This window comes from Ornithodoros turicata, chromosome 7 (assembly GCF_037126465.1).
Source record: "Ornithodoros turicata isolate Travis chromosome 7, ASM3712646v1, whole genome shotgun sequence".
Lineage (NCBI taxonomy): Eukaryota > Metazoa > Arthropoda > Arachnida > Ixodida > Argasidae > Ornithodoros > Ornithodoros turicata.
This window is the reverse complement of record NC_088207.1, coordinates 21,601,945-21,620,444: the sequence shown is the minus strand read 5'-3', so window position 1 is coordinate 21,620,444 and position 18,500 is coordinate 21,601,945. Positions and strand designations below refer to the sequence as shown.

Genomic DNA, 18,500 nt, shown 5'->3' with positions numbered 1-18,500 from the left:
CTTCCTTGTTTGTTTGTTTACTGCTATCACTCATATGTTCATTCAAAAACACAGGGATCAATAAAGCAATATTTGCCAGCTTTGATGTTTGTAGAATGCATGTTACTGTGTAGTGGCTGTCGTTGCTCCAGAAGGGTATATGGCAGACCTGTATTGTGCATGAAAGGGATACTGTTGGGATCTTGCAGTGTTCACAAACAAATCATCCAGTGCATACCTCTGTCAAGATGGCATGCATTCAATGCTTCCCACAAGCACCTGAAAGAAAAGTGAAAGCTCAGTGAAAAGGAATAAACATACATATTGTCAGACAGTACCGACTGCATTACACACCACAGGCAAAGACCTTTGTATGCTTCAAAAGAAAAGTTTCCCCTTATGGCATGTTTAGCACACGCTTTGAGAACTCCTCCGCAGTGCTTTCCTAATTGTCCCCAGAGCCATCGGGTAAACTGTCTGTAGGCGATGTACCGAAACTTCATGCATTTAACGCGGGCGGCGTTAAATTATGATATGTAACTTTACTGATACCAAACTGAATGAACTCACTTGTTCACTTCGCTGTTCCTGATAAGGGCATGGTCGTCGTTTTCTCTGACGTAGCAGTAGTACACCTGGAGTACCCCGGTGTCCAGGCAGAGTATTTCAAAGTACTGGTTTCTTGTAATGCAACCGCTGCGCTCCTTCAGTAACGCCTCATTTCGCGGCAACAAAGTCATTCCTCTGCCGTCGGCATCGGGACGCATTTGCCGCAAGGACACCTGAACTGAAGGAGCAATACCACATTTCCGCTGTGAGGCTCTCAACATTTTCATTACACATGAAGGACTGTTTCCCATGGCATCATGCCGTGCTGTGTCTCCGGCTTGCCGTCGTAAGAACAAAAGTTTTGCTGGCGTGACTGCATGCTGGATTATCCGATCCTCGAGTCCATTCAGGTTTGGTAAATTCGACATCACACGGAGAGTGTACTCCAAAACATTTATGCCATTACGGTTTGGCCACAGACCGTGACGCGGATGTGAAAAGGCGAGGCTAGCCATAGCCGACACGAGCCAACCCAGTGTTGTTGCTTACGGAGTACTCAGCCTTGCGTTCGAATGCAATCTTTGAAATGCGATTACTCAAAGCGAAAAGGGAATTTTAAAAGAAATATTTCCTAACTCAGATGTGCTCTTCTTAGGCTTTCATAAAATCATAAGGTTACCCTGGATTGAAATTCACTTTACAGTTCCTTTAATGTCCACATTGCAGTATCCCATGACAACCATGGGCATGTTGTGTCATAGGTGAGGTAACTTCGCCAACTATACTGGCGGTTACCGTGTTTCAGAGAGCATCCCCATAAAGGCTACTGAGGGATGCTCGTGTGTTTTCTGTGGTGGGTAGCTCGCTCGCTGTCTGGCCACAGCCGCTGCCTCAGAGAACACAGCAGCGTACGAGTTAACGAAAAGCAAATAGGTTGAGCAAAGAGAGAGAGAGAGAGAGAAAGCAAGAGAGTTCAGAAAATCCCAGAGTGCTTAGCGTCGCTTTGAACTGTGGAAGTTTACTAATGCGAAAGAAACGGGTGGCCTCCAAACTGTGGTTCCGATTTCTCCCCTACTGGTCCATTGTCCACGACGTGTCAAGGCCACCGAAAGCGAAATGTGGAGGATTATTCTTCGTTCCCCCTCTCAGCAAGCGCCCAGGATGCAATGCGTGCTCAAAGAGCACTGGGATTTTCTGGAACCAGCTCCGGTGGCGCAGCGGTAACGCGTGCGCTTGGAGACTGGGAGGTCCGCGGTTCGAATCCGCGGGCCGGCTGTGCCGTCTGGGGTTTTTCCTGGGTTTCCCTCAGATGTGTAATAGGCGTATGCCGGCACAGTTCCCCTGAAGTCGGCCCATGGACGCAGCTATCCTCCCCACGAGCGGATTCCGCTCGGTCTTCCACTTCACCCTTTCCTCCTGTCCACCATCTTTCCCTTCCCGAGAAACATGCCGCCTAATCAGGCAGGCAGACCTCTCGGGTTCCTCCCAACGACACTCCTCCTCCTCCTCGGGATTTTCTGAACTCGTCTATTCTGCCGTGCTTGCGCTGTGCACAGTCCTCTGTCTGCTCCATGCAATGCTGCTGTTGTGAATGGGCAACTCCTCCAGCCTTCGTCTTGCCTCTTCTTTTCCTCTCTGCTTCGTCCTGCTGGCACTGCCGCATTTGACGGCTTCGCTCCTTCGTCACTGCGAGGGAGCTTTTTCCACGTTTCGTGGCCACGTTTGTTATCGCCTGAGAACACTTACGCATTATCTCGTTATCGCAGCACACGTGATCTGCAAGCAGCAGCCAATGAGTTCAGGCCACATGTTAGCTACGAGCGGGTTATGAGGTAAAGGCCCGCGCTAGGAGTGTGATGCGGTAAAACGCTATTTTTAGGACTTGATTACCTTCTCCTCTTTGACCTTTAACGCAAATAAGCGTACCTTCACTAGCGCGCAGAAGTAGAAATGTGCGTAAACATTTAGCTAGGCCTCAAAGCACAAGACAAGAAGACTAAAATCCGTTCGTGAAAAGGCTATTTTCCGTCGTATTGTCGTATTCGCAATGCCTAGGTTAAGCCGCAAAATCCGGCGGCACAATTTGTGCTCACCGGGAAAATGTTCAATCCATCCGCACGATTCCCTCTGAAAGGAAGAACGATGACAGGGCTTCCAGACTAATCCATCCACTTGTGATCTCTTGAAAAGTGGAGCTATGGGCGTAACCCGCTCTATGCAAATTGGGCTCTTTGTACTCGGACTACAGGGGAAGTGTCGAAAACCGAACTGCGTAAAAGGTTTCTACGAACGAAAGAACCGGTGTTCTTTTGTCGTTACGTAGCCGTCGACGTAGACTTTACATCTTTCGGAACGTTTGCGTGGCTGACACTCTTGGGGAATTTTATGCAACAATTCTGACCTTACGGTTTGGTGTAGGGTGAAATTAGTTAAATTAACGCAATTATCTTTTTAATTTCTATTCGTAATTAATTAGTTGCATAACGAATAATTCAACACACTCAAAGTACAACTTTACCACTTAAGACGGGACCTTTTCCGAGTATGCGTATGCGCATGCGCAGCCACCTGCAGGAGGCCGCTCCTGTTGGAGACACGACGACACCCACTTCCCTGTCGCCAACAACGGCGAACCGATTCTGCCATTACCCCCCCCCCCCCCACCCCACCCCTGTCTCGAGTGTGGTGAATAAATCATTAAATAGGTAGTTAATGATAATTAAAAGAACCGTCCCCTCCCCATCCATTCACCCTTCATCCCTTCGTGGTTATAGTCGTAACGGTGCCCACTCGCGTGTGAGAAACAATAGCGAGCCAATATCGTTATTACCGCCCTCCCCCCCCCCCCCCCCTGTTTAAGAAGGAAATAATGCTAATTTAATTAAATACCAAAATAAATTCTACGCGCAGAACCCCATGAGCCCCTCCATTGGAGCGAACCACCTTTTCTTTCTTTTTTTTATGTTTGTTAAGAACTTGTTTTCTTTCGTTTTCTTCTAATATTTTGCTTTTAATTTGTTTGTTGTTTTGTTTTCGTTTTTGTATCTTTTGTATCGTATTTTTTAGGCATTTCTGTTCGTTCTAAAATCGTGAGGAACGATTTGATTGTTGCGCTTTTGTCCTCTTCTCCTGTTCAGACTTGTGTACGTCTACCTTCGAGTAACGTACTGATGATGCTTGTAGTGGAGAAAAAAAAGCATGGACACAGGAGAGAACAAAGTAGAGCTTTCTTTCAACACTTTGCAAAGAGGTACATAAACACATTAGGCCACACAGAACCCGCAACATTTGAAAGAAAGCGCTAGTTTGCTCTCTTATGTGTCAGTGTTTTTTCAGCGCTATTCTACCACAAGTATGTTCCAACACGCCCCATGTCCCACCTTGTTGAAGAGCGGTAGATAGTGCATCAGATACTTGAGAGTCATGTAATTTTGATTTAGTTACGTTCCTCTCTCTTTCTCCTTTTATTTTCTTTTCTTTCTCATTTCTTTTTCTTTTCCTTTTTTCCTTTTCATTTTTCTTTCTTTTTTTTTTTTTGTGTGTGTGTGTGACTTGCACAGTTCTGCTTTTGAGTGGCTATATCCGTTGCAATTTCTCTCCAAGCCTCAAATCGTACATCCTCGCTCTATAAGTAGACCTTAGAACTGACGTCAGCAAAGGAACAGCGATGTTGCACAAGAAGTCCGACAAACGAGAAATACTGTTTGTATCACGCGCGTGGGATGCTTTGTTAACTTCGAAGAGGATGTTCAATCACATAAACTCCATCACATTCACCAGACCCTTCCGCGCAGGCGGTTCTGAATGTGCGCTTGCTTTCATTTTCGGAAGTCTCGAGGGCAGTTGCCGGAAAGTGTAGTCAACTGCACGAAACATAAAAAAAAAAGAAAGCATTACGAAGCTCAGCTTTTAAGTCGACGACGCTAGGCCCGAACTTAGTTCTGATCATCCATCAGATGCCCAAAGTTTGGCCATTTTACGTCACAAGCGCAAGAGTGTATGCAGCAGTTGATGTTTCCGTTCTCTCTTCACATGGAACACGTAGGAGAAAGAGAAAGCACCGTCTCCCAGAATAGCTGTACTTCGGTCTCTAAAAACACTGTTCTTTCCTCATCATCTTGGCGACACATGTCGAAGTTTCCCGTACCACGCGCAATGCTACAGCGGTTCGCACACTTTCGTTTTCTTTTCAGCTGAATTGTGATTTTCCTCTTAAGTACAGCGTGGATGCTCTAAAAGGTCAGTCTCATTTTCACGCGTGGCGCGGTACCTACTTGACATACAGACTTCGGCTGCCTCAGAGCAAAGAATTTATGCGAGAGAAACCTACGAAAAAAGAAATCGTGGTTACCAAGCACTGCGTAATAGAATAAATACGACCGCGCAAACTTTCGTCATCCTGCATTTGCTGTGCGCTCTACACTCTTAAAAATGAACTTCACCGCATAGCACGCTCCTAGCCAACCATCATCTCGGATGATATCGTTATCTTCCCTGATTTGCTGAAAACGGGAGGCGTACGCCTTTTTTGTGACAATTATGAACAGCATAAGTGTCACAAAAAAGGCGTACGCCTCCCGTTTTCAGCAAATCAGGGCAGATAACGATATCGTTCGAGATAATGGTTGGCTAGGAGCGTGCTATGCGGTGAAGTTCATTTTTAAGAGTGTACAGATGTAAATACGGCGGTCTGTCTGGATAATAATAATAATAATAATTATTATTATTATTATTCGTTACAGAGTTTTTATAAAAACTAGCAAAGTCAAATAGATGCCGTTTGATCATGTGTATCATACACTCTTAAAAACGAACTTCTCCGCGTAGCACGCTCCGAGCCAACCATTATCTCGAATGATACTGTTATCTGCCCTTGATTGGTTGAAAACGGGGGGCGTACGCCTTTTTTGTGACACTTATGCTGTTCATAATTGTCAAAAAAAAAAGGCGTACGCCTCCCGTTTTCAACAAATCTTTGCGGATAACGCTATCATTCGAGATGATGGTTGGCTAGGAGCGTGCTATGCGGTGAAGTTCATTTTTAAGAGTGTAGGAGCGTGCAATGCGGTGAAGTTCATTCTAAGAGTGTACGGTCAGGCGAACATCCTGTAGGGCAGCGTATATGCGACTTCTGGACGACTACTTAGCTAAGATTTATTAATTAACTCATTAATTAGACGTTTTCTGGGAAATGCGAGATAACAGAATTGGATCCAGTGATTATTCAAATTAAACGTCGCCCTTATTAAACACCGTGAGAAGCGAACGTACTTCAGACATAAATTCTCAAATTTTGCTACGCAAACGACCGGAAACCAAACCGGACTTCCGGGTGTCCACTTTCCGTCTATACCTGATTTCCGGTATTCATTTCCGGTCCAGCTCGACTTCCCTTAGTCCACTTCCGGTCCAGACTGACTTCCGGTATCGACTTCAGGTAAACTTGACTTCCGGTTGTCCTCCTCCAATCTATACTTGACGCCCGTTTCAACACTTTCGATCACTATATGTAAGTCCATTTACTGAACCCTTGGTTAGCCTCAATTACTTTCAATCACCCTTTAATTACGTTTTAATTACCGAAGGAGTAAAACAGGGACTGGTGTACTTAAAGGAGGTAATAACTCCTATCTGCATGTATTTAGTTACGGGTTTAATAGATGTAATATTGTTCTTCTACGCTTCGTAATTCTATTTACGATTTATTGTTGAATTCTTCGCGTTCATAACTTGTGCAGCGTTAATTCAAAAGCGCACTCTCTTTCGAATTCGTGCGAGTAGACGCACCGCCGTCCAGATACCTCTATCCATCGTTACGTCATCTGAAGAATTGTAGCACCCAAACAGACGCCAACGCGGAGGTAGACATAACGTTCTTCTTTACGCTCTTCAAGATGAACTTCACTACATGGCATGCTCCTAGCCAACCTTCATCCCGAATGACAACGTTCTCGTCTCCGATTTGTTGAAAACGGGAGGCGTAGCCCATTTTGTAGCCGTGCATAATAGATACATAATAGGCTCCGCCTCTCGTTATCAACAAATCATGGGCGAGAACATTAGACAAACAACAGGTAGATCGTTTCGAGCGGGCGCTCTTCATCAAAGTCTCTTCATCGTCTTAGTACACCAGTCTCTGTTTTTATTCCTGTGTTTTGTGTACCTGGCAGTCCTTTTTATCGTTTTAGTTACCGAAGGCAACCACAAGCTACCTGAGGTAATCTCGAATTTCATTTAATTCCCTAATTGAATTCTTAAAATTTAGCTCGCTAATTTTCCGAGACAATCCCACGTTTTTCCAACGGAAATGGAAAGTGCATGTTCGATTTACCCCGAGACATCACTCAAGCCATACAGCACCACAGCGGAAACGCAAGAGAGAGGGGGGGAAAAAAAACGCCGTTTTGGGACCCGCAATTTGCCGGGTGAACGTATTTCAGCGCCTGAGAAGCGTTCCTACACTCTTAAAAATGAACTTCACCACATAGCACGCTCCTGGCCAACCACCATCCCGAATGACAACGTTCTCGCCCCTGATTTGTTGAAAACGGGAGGAGGAGCCTATTTTGTGCCGTGCATAATGCACAAAATAGGCTCCTCCTCCCGTTTTCAACAAATCTAGGGCGAGAACGTTGTCATTCGGGTTGATGGTTGGCTAGGAGCGTGCTACGTGGTAAAGTTCATTTTTAAGAGTGTACACCCACGCGGGTTAACTCGGGAGTAGGAAACAGCGTTCCAAAATGGGGTCAAATTACTCCATGGCGTCACTACTCCGGTCCCAAAAACCAGGTCGAGCCCGCTGTGGGGTTAAGTCGGTCTACTCACCTTCCCAGGGTCGGGAAGGGTGGGTAAGCCCGAGTAATGAAGTCATGCCGGCGCGGTTTCCTGTGTTCGAGCGTTTGAGGGGAGTTCAAAAGAAACTGTGCTCTCGTACGATGGGAAGAGATATATCAACGGGCGCGGATAGTCAAGAGATGAATCCTTTCAATAGCGCAGAGTCCCTCACTCTTAAAAATGAACTTCACCACATAGCACGCTCCTAGCCAACCGTCATCCCGAATGACAACCTTCTCGCCCCTGATTTGTTGAAAACGGGAGGAGGAGCCAATTTTGTGTCATTATGCACGGCACAAAACAGGCTCCTCCTTCCGTTTTCAACAAATCAGGGGCGAAAACGTTGTCATTCGGGGTGATGGTTGGCCAGGAGCGTGCTATGTGGTGAAGTTCATTTTTAAGAGTGCAGGATGAAACTCATACACTGTTAAAACAGAACTTCACCACATAGCACGCTCCTAGCCGACCATCATTCCGAATGATACCTTTTTGTGTCCTAATTTCAAAAAAATGGGAGGAGGCGCCTATCCAGGACATGTCCCAAATAGGCGCCTGCCCCTGTTTTGAACAAATCAGGAATGGTGTCATTCGGAATAGTGCTTGTCTACACTCTAAAAGCAGAGCTTCACCACATAGCACGCTGTGCGCCATCCGTTGCCACGAATGATAGGGTAATCCCTTCTGATTCGAGGAGAGAGGAGGGCATACGCCTTTTTGTAGCAAATTGGATATATGGTAATTGCCACAAAAAGGCGTACGCCTCCCTCTCTCCTCGAATCGAAAGCGAAAAACCTGTCGTTCGCGGCAATGATTGGCGCGCAACGTGCCATGCGGTGAAGTTCTCGCAACTGTTCAAGATCGGCTCTAGGGAGGACTCCAGTTGCGGACACTGTAATCATCCGGAGACAATTGCGCATATCCTGACAGAATGCCGAGCATACCATACTATGCGGGAAACCCATCTTCCCCACGACAGGCCTGGCATACTGACGGACGTCCTCTTCCCCGAAGGTTCTTGTGCGGAACGATTTACAAAAACTCGCGGCCTCGTGCGCTTTCTTCAAGAAACGGGCCTAGCGGAGAGACCACTCTAGTGCACCTCTCACCTACAGTGTGCTTCCGTCCCATCAGTATCGGTCATCCTGCCTCTACATCACTTTGAAGTCCTCAACTCTCCTCTCCCACTTTCTTTTTTTTTTTTTTTTTTTTTGCTATAGTCGTGACGATGCCCACTTGAGTGCGGCCACCAACGGCAAGCTACGTCGACACCCCCCCCCCCCCCCCCTGTTTTTAGAGTGCACCTCCCAGTCGGCAACTTCGCTATAAAATAACTCAGACGCGTGTGTGAGCAAACCGCCCGCATCCATGTTTACTCGGCCACAGTTGCCCATGCGTTCCCAGAGCCACGCGACCGAGTAAGTATTTTAGGGCCGCGTGGTATAACCTGGTCACGTGACCTACTCTGCTCGGCAGTAGATTTTGGGTGCGTTGTTACATGTTTCCACGTATAGGTACGCAGGTAGGTTGTTCGTATAGCCTCGGGCAGACAGTAGTCACGTGACCAGGTTGTAATACGTGATCGAATGAGTCGCACGTGACCAAGCTCACAGATTCCGCACAAGCTAGCAGGTTATTGCAGAATACATCCTGCTGCTGGCTTTTTTTTTTTCTTTTTTCTGGAATACTGCGTCAATCAGCAGCGCAGCTTTGAGCTTTTTGGATAAAACCTCATCAAAGTGCGGCAAGCAGAAACTGCATCATCCTAGCGATCCTGGCTTCACAATGTGGTTCATGCGAGCATATATTTAGCGGTAGTCGCCAATCGTTTTGTCCTGCATAGCGGTATTTCTTTTCTTTTTTATTTTTTATTCATCCGTTTGTTTTTCGCCTGGGTGGCAGACACGACATGGCCATTTTCTTGAATCGCAACAGTGGCCCTATGTGTACAGAACTCGGATATCGGGAAATGCAATGAACCGTGATAGGCCCGAATACAAGTGAGCATAACATACTGCGTCAAGTGCGTTGCACTGCATTGTTATAAGGTAGCTCCCTCCGCAAGTCTATCAGGTATCTCATTGCAGTGGCCAGTAATGTCTTATAGGTCCCGACACCTTGTAGCGAGGATCCAATCACAACAGCATTTATGTGGTTTGTGAAATGTCTCCTACAGGCTACAGCTGATCCACCCGCAGGTAGTGCAACTGTCTGTAACTCTAACGAGATCGGAATAAACGAAAATGAAGGTAATGTCGAAAACCAAGTGATGTTTTGGGTAAAGCGAACACGCGTTTTAAAATTCAGTTTATTGCAGTTGAAGTTCACGTAATCGGTCTTTCCTGGTGGCAAAATGGTGGTACAATGTCTAGATGTTTTTTTTTTTTTTGTAATTCAGGGACACATTACAGCAAAGCTGGCTGTAAGACATGCTTTTTGGGGGGAAAGTCTAAACAGCCAGGCAAACACCTATGGATGTATTGTCATCAAGCAGGAGAGCTACCTATGGAGATAGGCTCCTTTACACTAGACGCGCACTATGCTGAATGGCAGGATAACAACGCTCCTAGGGGAGATTGCTGTTTGTACGGGCCATACCCTGCGAACAACCCATGATATACGGGAGAGTCGCGACGGAGGACAGTACAGGTCTAGCAAACTGGCTAGAACAGAATGTGCCACTCGCCCTGATCATAGCGGACGATGCGAGTGGAGCAGAGCCAGCGACGGGAGCACTCGACTGAGCCGAGCACTGCCTGTTCGCTGGTGATCAGCGCCCGTAGTCCAGCACGAACTGCCTGAAACAAACCTACGCTCCCACAGTCGGGGCCACCGAAGGCCAACCGGCACCGGCGTATCCAAATTTGGAAATTTATTTCCGCAATCAAACACGCCAAATGTTTCCGATCTCTTGCTGCAACCGGCAACGGTTCCATGAACCTTACAGTGGCCCATTCCACTCTTGGAAGGTCAAAAACAACAGCCGCTCTGCTCCACAGGAGCAGCGGAATCTGGCACTGAAGGAAGCAGTGCGCTGGTGACTCCGAGATGCCACAAGACGGGCAGTGATCCGTGCGACAAATATGGAAGCGGTGTAAACGTTCACGAAGCGGGAGGACACCATGAGCCAGCTTCCACTGGAGACTCGCTCGACGAGCGTCCAACCAGCTAGCCGTGATACGTCGCCAGGCGCTCCCGGAAGGACTACCCACGGCACCAGGCAGGGAGGGAACCAGCACCGCCTCCATGAGCGCGGCGTAGAAATCCCTGGCTTCCCAAAGAGCACGTCTGGGTCTGGGGACGTCTCGCGTACGCGTCTGACGGCAGCTATGAAAGCTGTGAAAAGAGGGGAGGGAACTTCTGCTCTGGGACGGCTGTCAGTGATATCGGTGAACCACCGGACGGCATGACCGAGGAAATAGTGCACCAAAGTACTTTACCATAATCGTCGAAAGCCTTCAGCAACCTTCCCCTGGCAGCATGACAGAGATATCATCTGCATATGCGAAAACGGGAGGGGGGCAACCACCAGACAATCTGAGAAGGATAGGGAGGGAGCTTTAACGAACCAGGAGCGGGTTGATTGCAACAGAGTACAATACAGGAGAAAGGGGACAGCCCAGGCGCACACCGCGTAACCTAAATCGGACGCGATAGACCACCAGCAACGGAGACCAGGCTTTTCGCACCACGGTACAACACTTCCACAAAGCGAATCCACGCTTCATGAAAGCCGTATGCTGTAAGCATGGAAAACAGATACGAATGACGCACTCTGTCAAAAGCTTTTGCCTGGTCGAACGAGGCCAACACCGCTGTTAGCTGCCTCAGGTTTAACCACTGGATGTTGTCACGGATGGCCATCCTGTGGAGGACCGATGACCTGCCAGGGACCGAACAGGCTTGACATGGGTGCAAGACATTCTCCAACTGCGGCGAAACACGTAGGAGAAGCGCCTTGGCTAGAATTTTGTAGTCGCAAGTCAAAAGTGTTATGGGACGATACGCATCCGGGTCCTGCTTTCTTGACGCGTCTTTGCAGAGAAGGATAATTATGCCACTCTGCATTGTGGAGCACAGCGTGTCTCGCGACAAGCATTGATTACCTATACGAGTTAAAGCACCGCCAATTGCCCTCCAGAAACGTTTGTAGAACTCTACTGGGAGGCCATCAATGCCGGGGCACTTCCCGTTCGGTATTGACGAAACAGCGGCAAAAAGTTCATTTTGCGTGAACTGCCCTGAGTCTGCGAACTCCGTTTGTTTCACCGGGAGTGGGCACTCTGGGCTAACCACCGGCACGTTGGATGATGACCCTTGATAAAGGGCCGCGCAATGCTCACGCATTGCCGCTCGAATGTCATCAGGTTGTGTGAGAAGTGAGCCGTCAGCTGACCGGACAACGGCGATATCCTTGTATTGTCATCAAGCAGGAGAGCTACCTATGGAGGTAGGCTCCTTTACACTAGACGCGCACTATGCTGAAAGGCAGGATAACAACTAGAGATAAGATAAGTTTAACTGGATTGTGGTGTATTGGAGCTAGGTGGCTGCCGTAAGGGCGCCTGCAGCTCCAGTTCTTACGCGTTAAAATATAATAATTGGGAGTGATGGAATTTAGAAGCGGTCTTTTATACCGCTGTCTTTTAAGAAAACGCAGAGCGCTTTCAGTGCTTTGGATTGTTGGTGCCTTGGGCCATCTTCCGGTAATCTTGCAAAAGGAGAAAGGCCTGTTGTCCGGTGCCGCTAGAGTCTGTTGGAGTTTAAGTCTGGCTTGGCTATATTCTGGGCAGTGCATGATTATGTGGTGTGTATCCTCTGGGACTTTGCATCGTTTGCAAAGGTCTGAGTCGTAGAGCCTTAGCTGGCGCCTTGTAGTTCCTGTGTACAGCGCTCCAAGTCGTGTGCGATGTATGGCTGTTTTGACTGATCGTTCAATTCCATTTGGAATTATGCTGTCTGCTTCAGGGTCGATGAATGCAAGGTAGTCCTTTGGTCTCATTGATTGTTTCCAAATTGTGCGCAATCTTCTTTCTGTACTTTTACGAAGAAGGCTCTTGGCATCTGACTTTGTAAAGGGGATTGCAGATATCCTACTTTTGCTAAGGGCTTCCTTTGCAGCTCTGTCTGCGCATTCATTTCCGGAGATGTCGCAGTGAGACGGTATCCATTGGAGTGATATATTGTGCCCTAAGGCTTCGGCTTCGCTGTGCGCCTTCATGATGTTGTAGACAGTACGGTCTTGTGGGTCCTGCTTTTGGATGGAGTAGAGGGCCGCTCTGGAGTCGGAGCACACTACCCATGTCCCGGCTTGGGATTTTCTGATGTGGCGTAGAGCTTTCAAAATTGCATGTTGCTCTGCTGCTGTGGATGTTGTCTTGTGGGACAACCTGTACGCTTTTGTTATGCCGTCGGTTACGAAAGCACTGGATGATCTGTTTTTCGATGTGGAACCGTCGGTATACACCTGCATTGCTACCGGGTAGTTTTCTTCAATATGTGCCATGGCTAGTGCTTTTAGGGCCACTTGTGGTGTTTCGTTTTTCTTGTCAATCCCTGGTACTTCAGTGGAGATCTTTGGTGGGAGTAGGAGCCAGGGGGCCGTGTCCTGATAGTGTCTTTTTGCACGATGCTTAGGAAGGATGCGGTCAATGTATCGGATGGCCTTATAGATGCTACATTTGGTGCGTTGCTTTATCTTGTCGATGAAGGGGTGCCCGTAGTGTCTTGTGAGGAGACGGATAAGGTGCCGCTCAGTTTCTTGTTTGCGAAGGGTTTGGATGGGTGGCTCTCTTCCTTCGGCAAGTACTATGTCCGTTCTGACAGTTCTAGGAAGTCCCAGGCAGATGCGTAGACTGCGACTTAGGATACGTTGCAGTCTGTTATCCTGAGACGGAGAGAGATTTTGAAGACAAGGGATGCTGTAGGCTATTGTTTGCCTGATGAGGCCACGGTGTATTGCTTGAAGAGCCTTGTTGTTACCCCATCGGTATCCGCCAAGGATTTTCATTATGTTTGTGTAGGTTCTTGTGGATTTTCTCAGGTGTTTAACTTGGTCACCCCATGTTGTATTCCTGTTGGTGGTGACTCCCAGGTATTTGTGCTTGGTGACCCGCCTTATTTCGGTTCCGGCCACTGTGAGTTTAAAGTTTTTCAGCCGTTTTCCTGTAAAGGGTAAGTAGACGGTTTTGCTGGTTGAGAGGTCCATGGCTCTTTCTTCAAGGAAGATGGCGATGGTTACTAGGGCATACTGAAGTGTGTTTTCTATCGCCTGTATCTGTCTTCCACTGCTCCATATGCAGAGGTCGTCGGCATACATGGTATATTTTACTTTGTGTGGTAGTAAGCTGGCGAGCTCCGACATGAGCAGATTGAAGAGTGTCGGGCTGAGAACTGCTCCTTGCGGAACTCCTTGTACAAGTGTGACTGGGGGTGTACTCCCTTCGTTGGTGTCCATAAAGACCTTTCTGTCGGTGAGAAAGCTGGTGAGCCATGCGAATGTTTTTCCATTCAGCCCTGATTTTCTTGCTGCTTGCAGTACGTGGGCATGGCTGACAGAGTCAAACGCTGATTTGATATCAAGGAAGACTGCTACTGTGACGATGGACAAGGCTTTGTTATGCTGTACTGCCGTTACGAGGTCTGTGATGCAGTCTGCTGTACAGCGGGATGTTCTAAATCCGGCGAATTCTTTGGGTAGGTAGTTTGTTTGCTCCAACCACCATTGTATTCGAGACAGAACCATTCGCTCCATGATTTTCGCAATGCAGCTTGTGAGGCTGATTGGTCTGTAGGAGGTAATTTCCTCCTTTGGCTTCTGGGGTTTTCTGACTGGAATTACGCGTGCCGTTTTCCATTCTTCCTGTCCTCCAGCTCTTGTTGTAGATTTCGAGGAGGATCTTCATGGCTTTGCGTCCTATGTTTGCTAGGCACTTATAGGATATCCCATCTGGACCTGGGGCTGTCTTTTTGTTGGAGGCTGCTTGGATAGCACGTTTAAGTTCATGGACTGTAAAGTCCATTTCCAGTTCTTTGGGGGCGGCTTTGCCTTGCATACTGTTGTCCACAATTGTTGACCGTAGAGACTGGTGGTAAAGGGCACTTATGGAGGCCTCTGACGTCTTGTTTAGGGCTGCCAGGAAACTGTTGGCAATTTCTTTTTCTGTGCTGTTCGTTTTCAGAGAGATGGTGCGGAAGGGTGCTGTTTGGGAGGGGACACATTTGAGGCTTTTTACTATGGTCCACATCTTATTCGCGGTAGTTGTCGGGGACAAGTTGTTGCAGGTATCTGTCCAGCTCTTGATCGATAGTTTCTTCAGGTGTCGTTTTATTTTGGCTTTTGTAGCTTTGGCTTCGATCCAGCAGTTTATGTCCCCGTTTCTCCTGTATTTTCTCTCTGCGCAGTGGCGAATTGCTCGCAGCCGTTCATACTCTATGTCGATACTTGTATACGACTTTGGAACGTTGATCTGCTTGCTGGTTGCTTTTAGGTTATTTGCAATTTCCTGGGCAAATTCTTCCGACGTGTGTCCTTCATGGAGGGATGCTGTATTGTGCTGTCTGAAGTTTTTACAGTTTTATATTCTTAAGGTTCTCCTGTGAGGCTTTGGCTTGTATTCATCATAGGAGATGAGGATTGGTATATGGTCGCTTCCTCTTGTCTCAACGTCAACTGCCCAGCCTAGGTGCGACGCAATATCACGTGTGCATATGGTGAGGTCCAGTGGAGAAGAATAGGTGGGTCCTTTCAAGTATGTTGGGGAGCCATCATTGAGCAGGCAGAGGTCGTTTTTGCTCAATTGCGGACTCGATTAGCCGTCCTCTTCTGTCTGTCTTGTGTCCCCCCCCAGAGCTGTGAGTGAGCGTTTAGATCTCCGCAGATGACAGTATGGGAGGGTAGATTCCCAAGTAGGTTATTTATTTCCCGTAGAGAGACTGTGCAATGAGGGGGTATGTAAATGCTGATAACAGTGACTGTTCTCCCTTTCAGTTTGATCTTTGCGGCGACGTATTCCATATCACATGCATTGGAGACGTAGAGGAGGCAGGAAGGGAAGTCTTTGCGAACTGCCAGTAAGGTACGAGGGTTGTTGCCTTGTGAGAGGTACACGTCATAGTTAGCCAGGCGAATAGTCCCCTTGATGTTTGCTTCGCAAATAGCTAGGACTGGGACGGGGTATCTATGTAGAAAGTTTCTTAGGTCGTTGAGCTTGTTTTGCAGTCCATTTGTATTCCGTTGGATGGCGAAAGCTGTGGAGTAGAGCTTATCCATGATGGGTTGCGGTGAGTACTCTGAGAAGCTTCGGTTCAAGTGCGAGACCTTGTTTGACTTCTGGGATATCCCGTGCATTTGGGAGCGAGGCTACTACTGCTTTGAGTGCAGCTATTACGAAGGATATTATCTGCATAACCAGTGTGGATCCATCAAATGGGGTTATTTGCTGGCGGGCATCTCGGCGGCTGTCGTGTGAAGCTACAGCCTCTTTGTCTTGCATGCTTCTTTGCTTTGTATTCTGTTGCTCGGCGTTGTGTTGCTCAAGTTGAGTGCGCCTTTTACGTCTTGGGACTGGCACAGGGTTTTTGGCCCTTTTCATGGTGTCTTCTGTTTCCCACACGCTTGCCTTAGGCTTTGCAGCAGGGTGGGGCTGAGATCCACTTGTGTTAGCCTTTTGTGTTTCGGGTTTCTTAGAGATGCGCGGAAGATTTGGGAAGTTTTCTTCTGACATATCTGGGGGTGCAGTCTCTGGTATATGGACCAACTCAGCATTCATGGTCCGGATTTCTTTTCTGGTTACTTTCTCTTCATACGCATTATGCTTGACTGACCTTGCAGCAATCTTTCGTTTGGGGCAGCCTCCGTATGTGGCAGTGTGAGGCCCCTGGCAGTTAGCACATTTCTTTTCACGTTTAGTTGTACATTCTTTGTGTTGGTGGGTGCCGGCGCAGTACTTGCAACGTGTGTGCCCCCTACAGTTTCTAACGAGGTGGCCGAAACGTAGGCATTTAAAACATTGCGTAGGAGTAAAATACTCTTGAACTTGGTACGTGTGAAATCCAAGATGGATTTCTTCTGGCATCTTTATTTCTGATTTAAAAGTTATGATGACAGTGTGCGAATTTTGCACTTGCGAGTCACCATCTTCTGTCTCTTGATAGGACCGTTGTCGACGGACGTCAATAGCTCCGAGTGGGCGAAAGTATTCCAGCAACTGTTCGTCCGTATATTGATCCCTCATTCCACTTATCTTTCCTATGTTCCTGGTATAGGAGTCTGGTACTCGTGTAGTGACTGCGATGCTAGCGACGCTAGTCAGAGCCAAGAGGGCTTTAGGATAATAACTAGGATAACAACTAGGTCAGGATAACAACTAGGGAGATATCCTTGCATCGCCAACTGTAGGATGGGACAAGCGTTAGCTTGTGATTTTTATTCATTGATTCATGACGATTTGTATTGCCAACTGTAGGATGGGACAAGCGTAAGCTGATTCATTGATTGAGTGTGTATTGTCGTCAAGCAGGAGAGCTACCTATGGAGGTAGTCCCCTTTGGACAGACACTAACTTTACGTTACAGTCCTACAGGCTAGATAACAACACTCTCTAGGAGAGTTTGCTTTTCGTACTGACCATACCAAGCGAACAATCCAAACACGGGAGAGCCGCTGCAGAGTGCAGTACGGTCCTAGCGAGCTGGCTAGAACATGATTTGCCACTCACCCTGAACGTGGTGGAAAAGACTAGTAGACGTCAGCCAGCGGCGAGAGCACTCCACAAGACCATACAGTGCTTGCTCACGGACAATGTGGCTACGAAGCCCTGACCTGACAGCCTGAAATATAGCTGCGTCTCCGAAGTCTGGGCCACCGAAAGCCAGCCGGCAACGACGGATCCAAATTTGAAAGTTGATCTCGGTAAGTAATAAAGCCAATTGTTTACGCTCAACGCGCGGAACAGGCAACGGTTCCAGGAACTGTACGGTGGCCCAGGCGACAGTCGACAGCTGAAATATCTGGGTTACTCTGCGCCACAGCAAAAGAGGAACACGACAACGCCGGAAACAGTGCTCTGCGGTTTCACACATCCCACAAGACGGGCAACCGTCAGAGCGAGAGATGTGAAAGCGGTGTAGTCGCTCGCGAAGAGGAAGAACGTTGTGGGCCAACTTCCACTGAAGACTGGCGCGGCATGCATCTAGCCAGCCCGCAGTGATTCGACGCCAAGACAGCTTCGACGGCACCGAAGAAACTGGGGGACCAGACTCCAACTCCCGGATAGCTGTATAAAAATCACTGACAGCCCATAACTGGAGGTCAGCGTCATGAAGCTGGAGTCGCAAACGCCGTACAACATCAACACAAGCACTGTATTGATGAGGCAGGACTTCGGACCTAGGCCAAAACCTAGGGCTCTCAACGAACCACCTGGTAGCACATCCCAGAGAGTACTGCACTAATGCGCACGCTGGGTGTTCGGGAGTGTGCAATGCCTCGAAATAAACGCGCGACTGAAGTGCAAGACATTTGTCGAGCACAACCGGCAAGGCTAAGCCGCCCTGGTCACGTGTACGGTGCAAGCGGGATCTCGCGACCCACTCCACCGAACCGCCCCAGAGGAAACGGAACGCGTGCCTCGTGATGGCAGTACGGATTAGTGGTGGCGGCGTGGCAACGACTCCTAAAAACCACAAGCGACTGTAGTACCAGGCCAGTAGCAGATGAGCACGAAAAGTGATGGGCAAATCAACAAACTTAAGCTGCCGCAGGACAGCTCTGCAACGGTTAAACACTCGTGGCCAATTTACGGTAGATATTCCAGTGCAATCAAAAGTCACGCCAAGAATTTTGACTTCTGGCCTCACTGGAACACAGAAAGGAGCTCCGCAGGAAGGCTGGTGGTTCAAAAACAGTGCTGCACTTTTTGACCTATTCAGTCTTGCCCCTGAAACGGCTCCGTAGTCCTCAAACGCCTTCAAAACGGGCCCTAGGGAACACTCGCGAGAAACGATCACAGAGATGTCATCCGCGAACGCAAAAACAGGTGGGGGGCATCCATTGGGCAGTGGCAATGTAACAGGAAGCGAGCACAGTCTCTCGAGTAGAGGGTTGATGGCAATGGTGTACAAGGCGGGGGAGAGGGGAC

The 18,500-nt window shown here is 48.1% G+C and overlaps 1 protein-coding gene across 1 annotated transcript; it reads right to left on the bottom strand.

Moving 5' to 3' along the window:
* Positions 1–545: 545 nt before the first annotated feature.
* Positions 546–16,130, bottom strand: LOC135400523 (uncharacterized). The gene is made up of 4 exons (XM_064632356.1): positions 15,651–16,130; positions 14,201–14,915; positions 12,457–14,016; positions 546–766 (listed from the first exon to the last, which is right to left on the bottom strand). The coding sequence occupies exons 1-4, from the start codon at positions 16,128–16,130 to the stop codon at positions 546–548; spliced, it is 2,976 nt and encodes a 991-aa protein (XP_064488426.1).
* Positions 16,131–18,500: the final 2,370 nt, after the last annotated feature.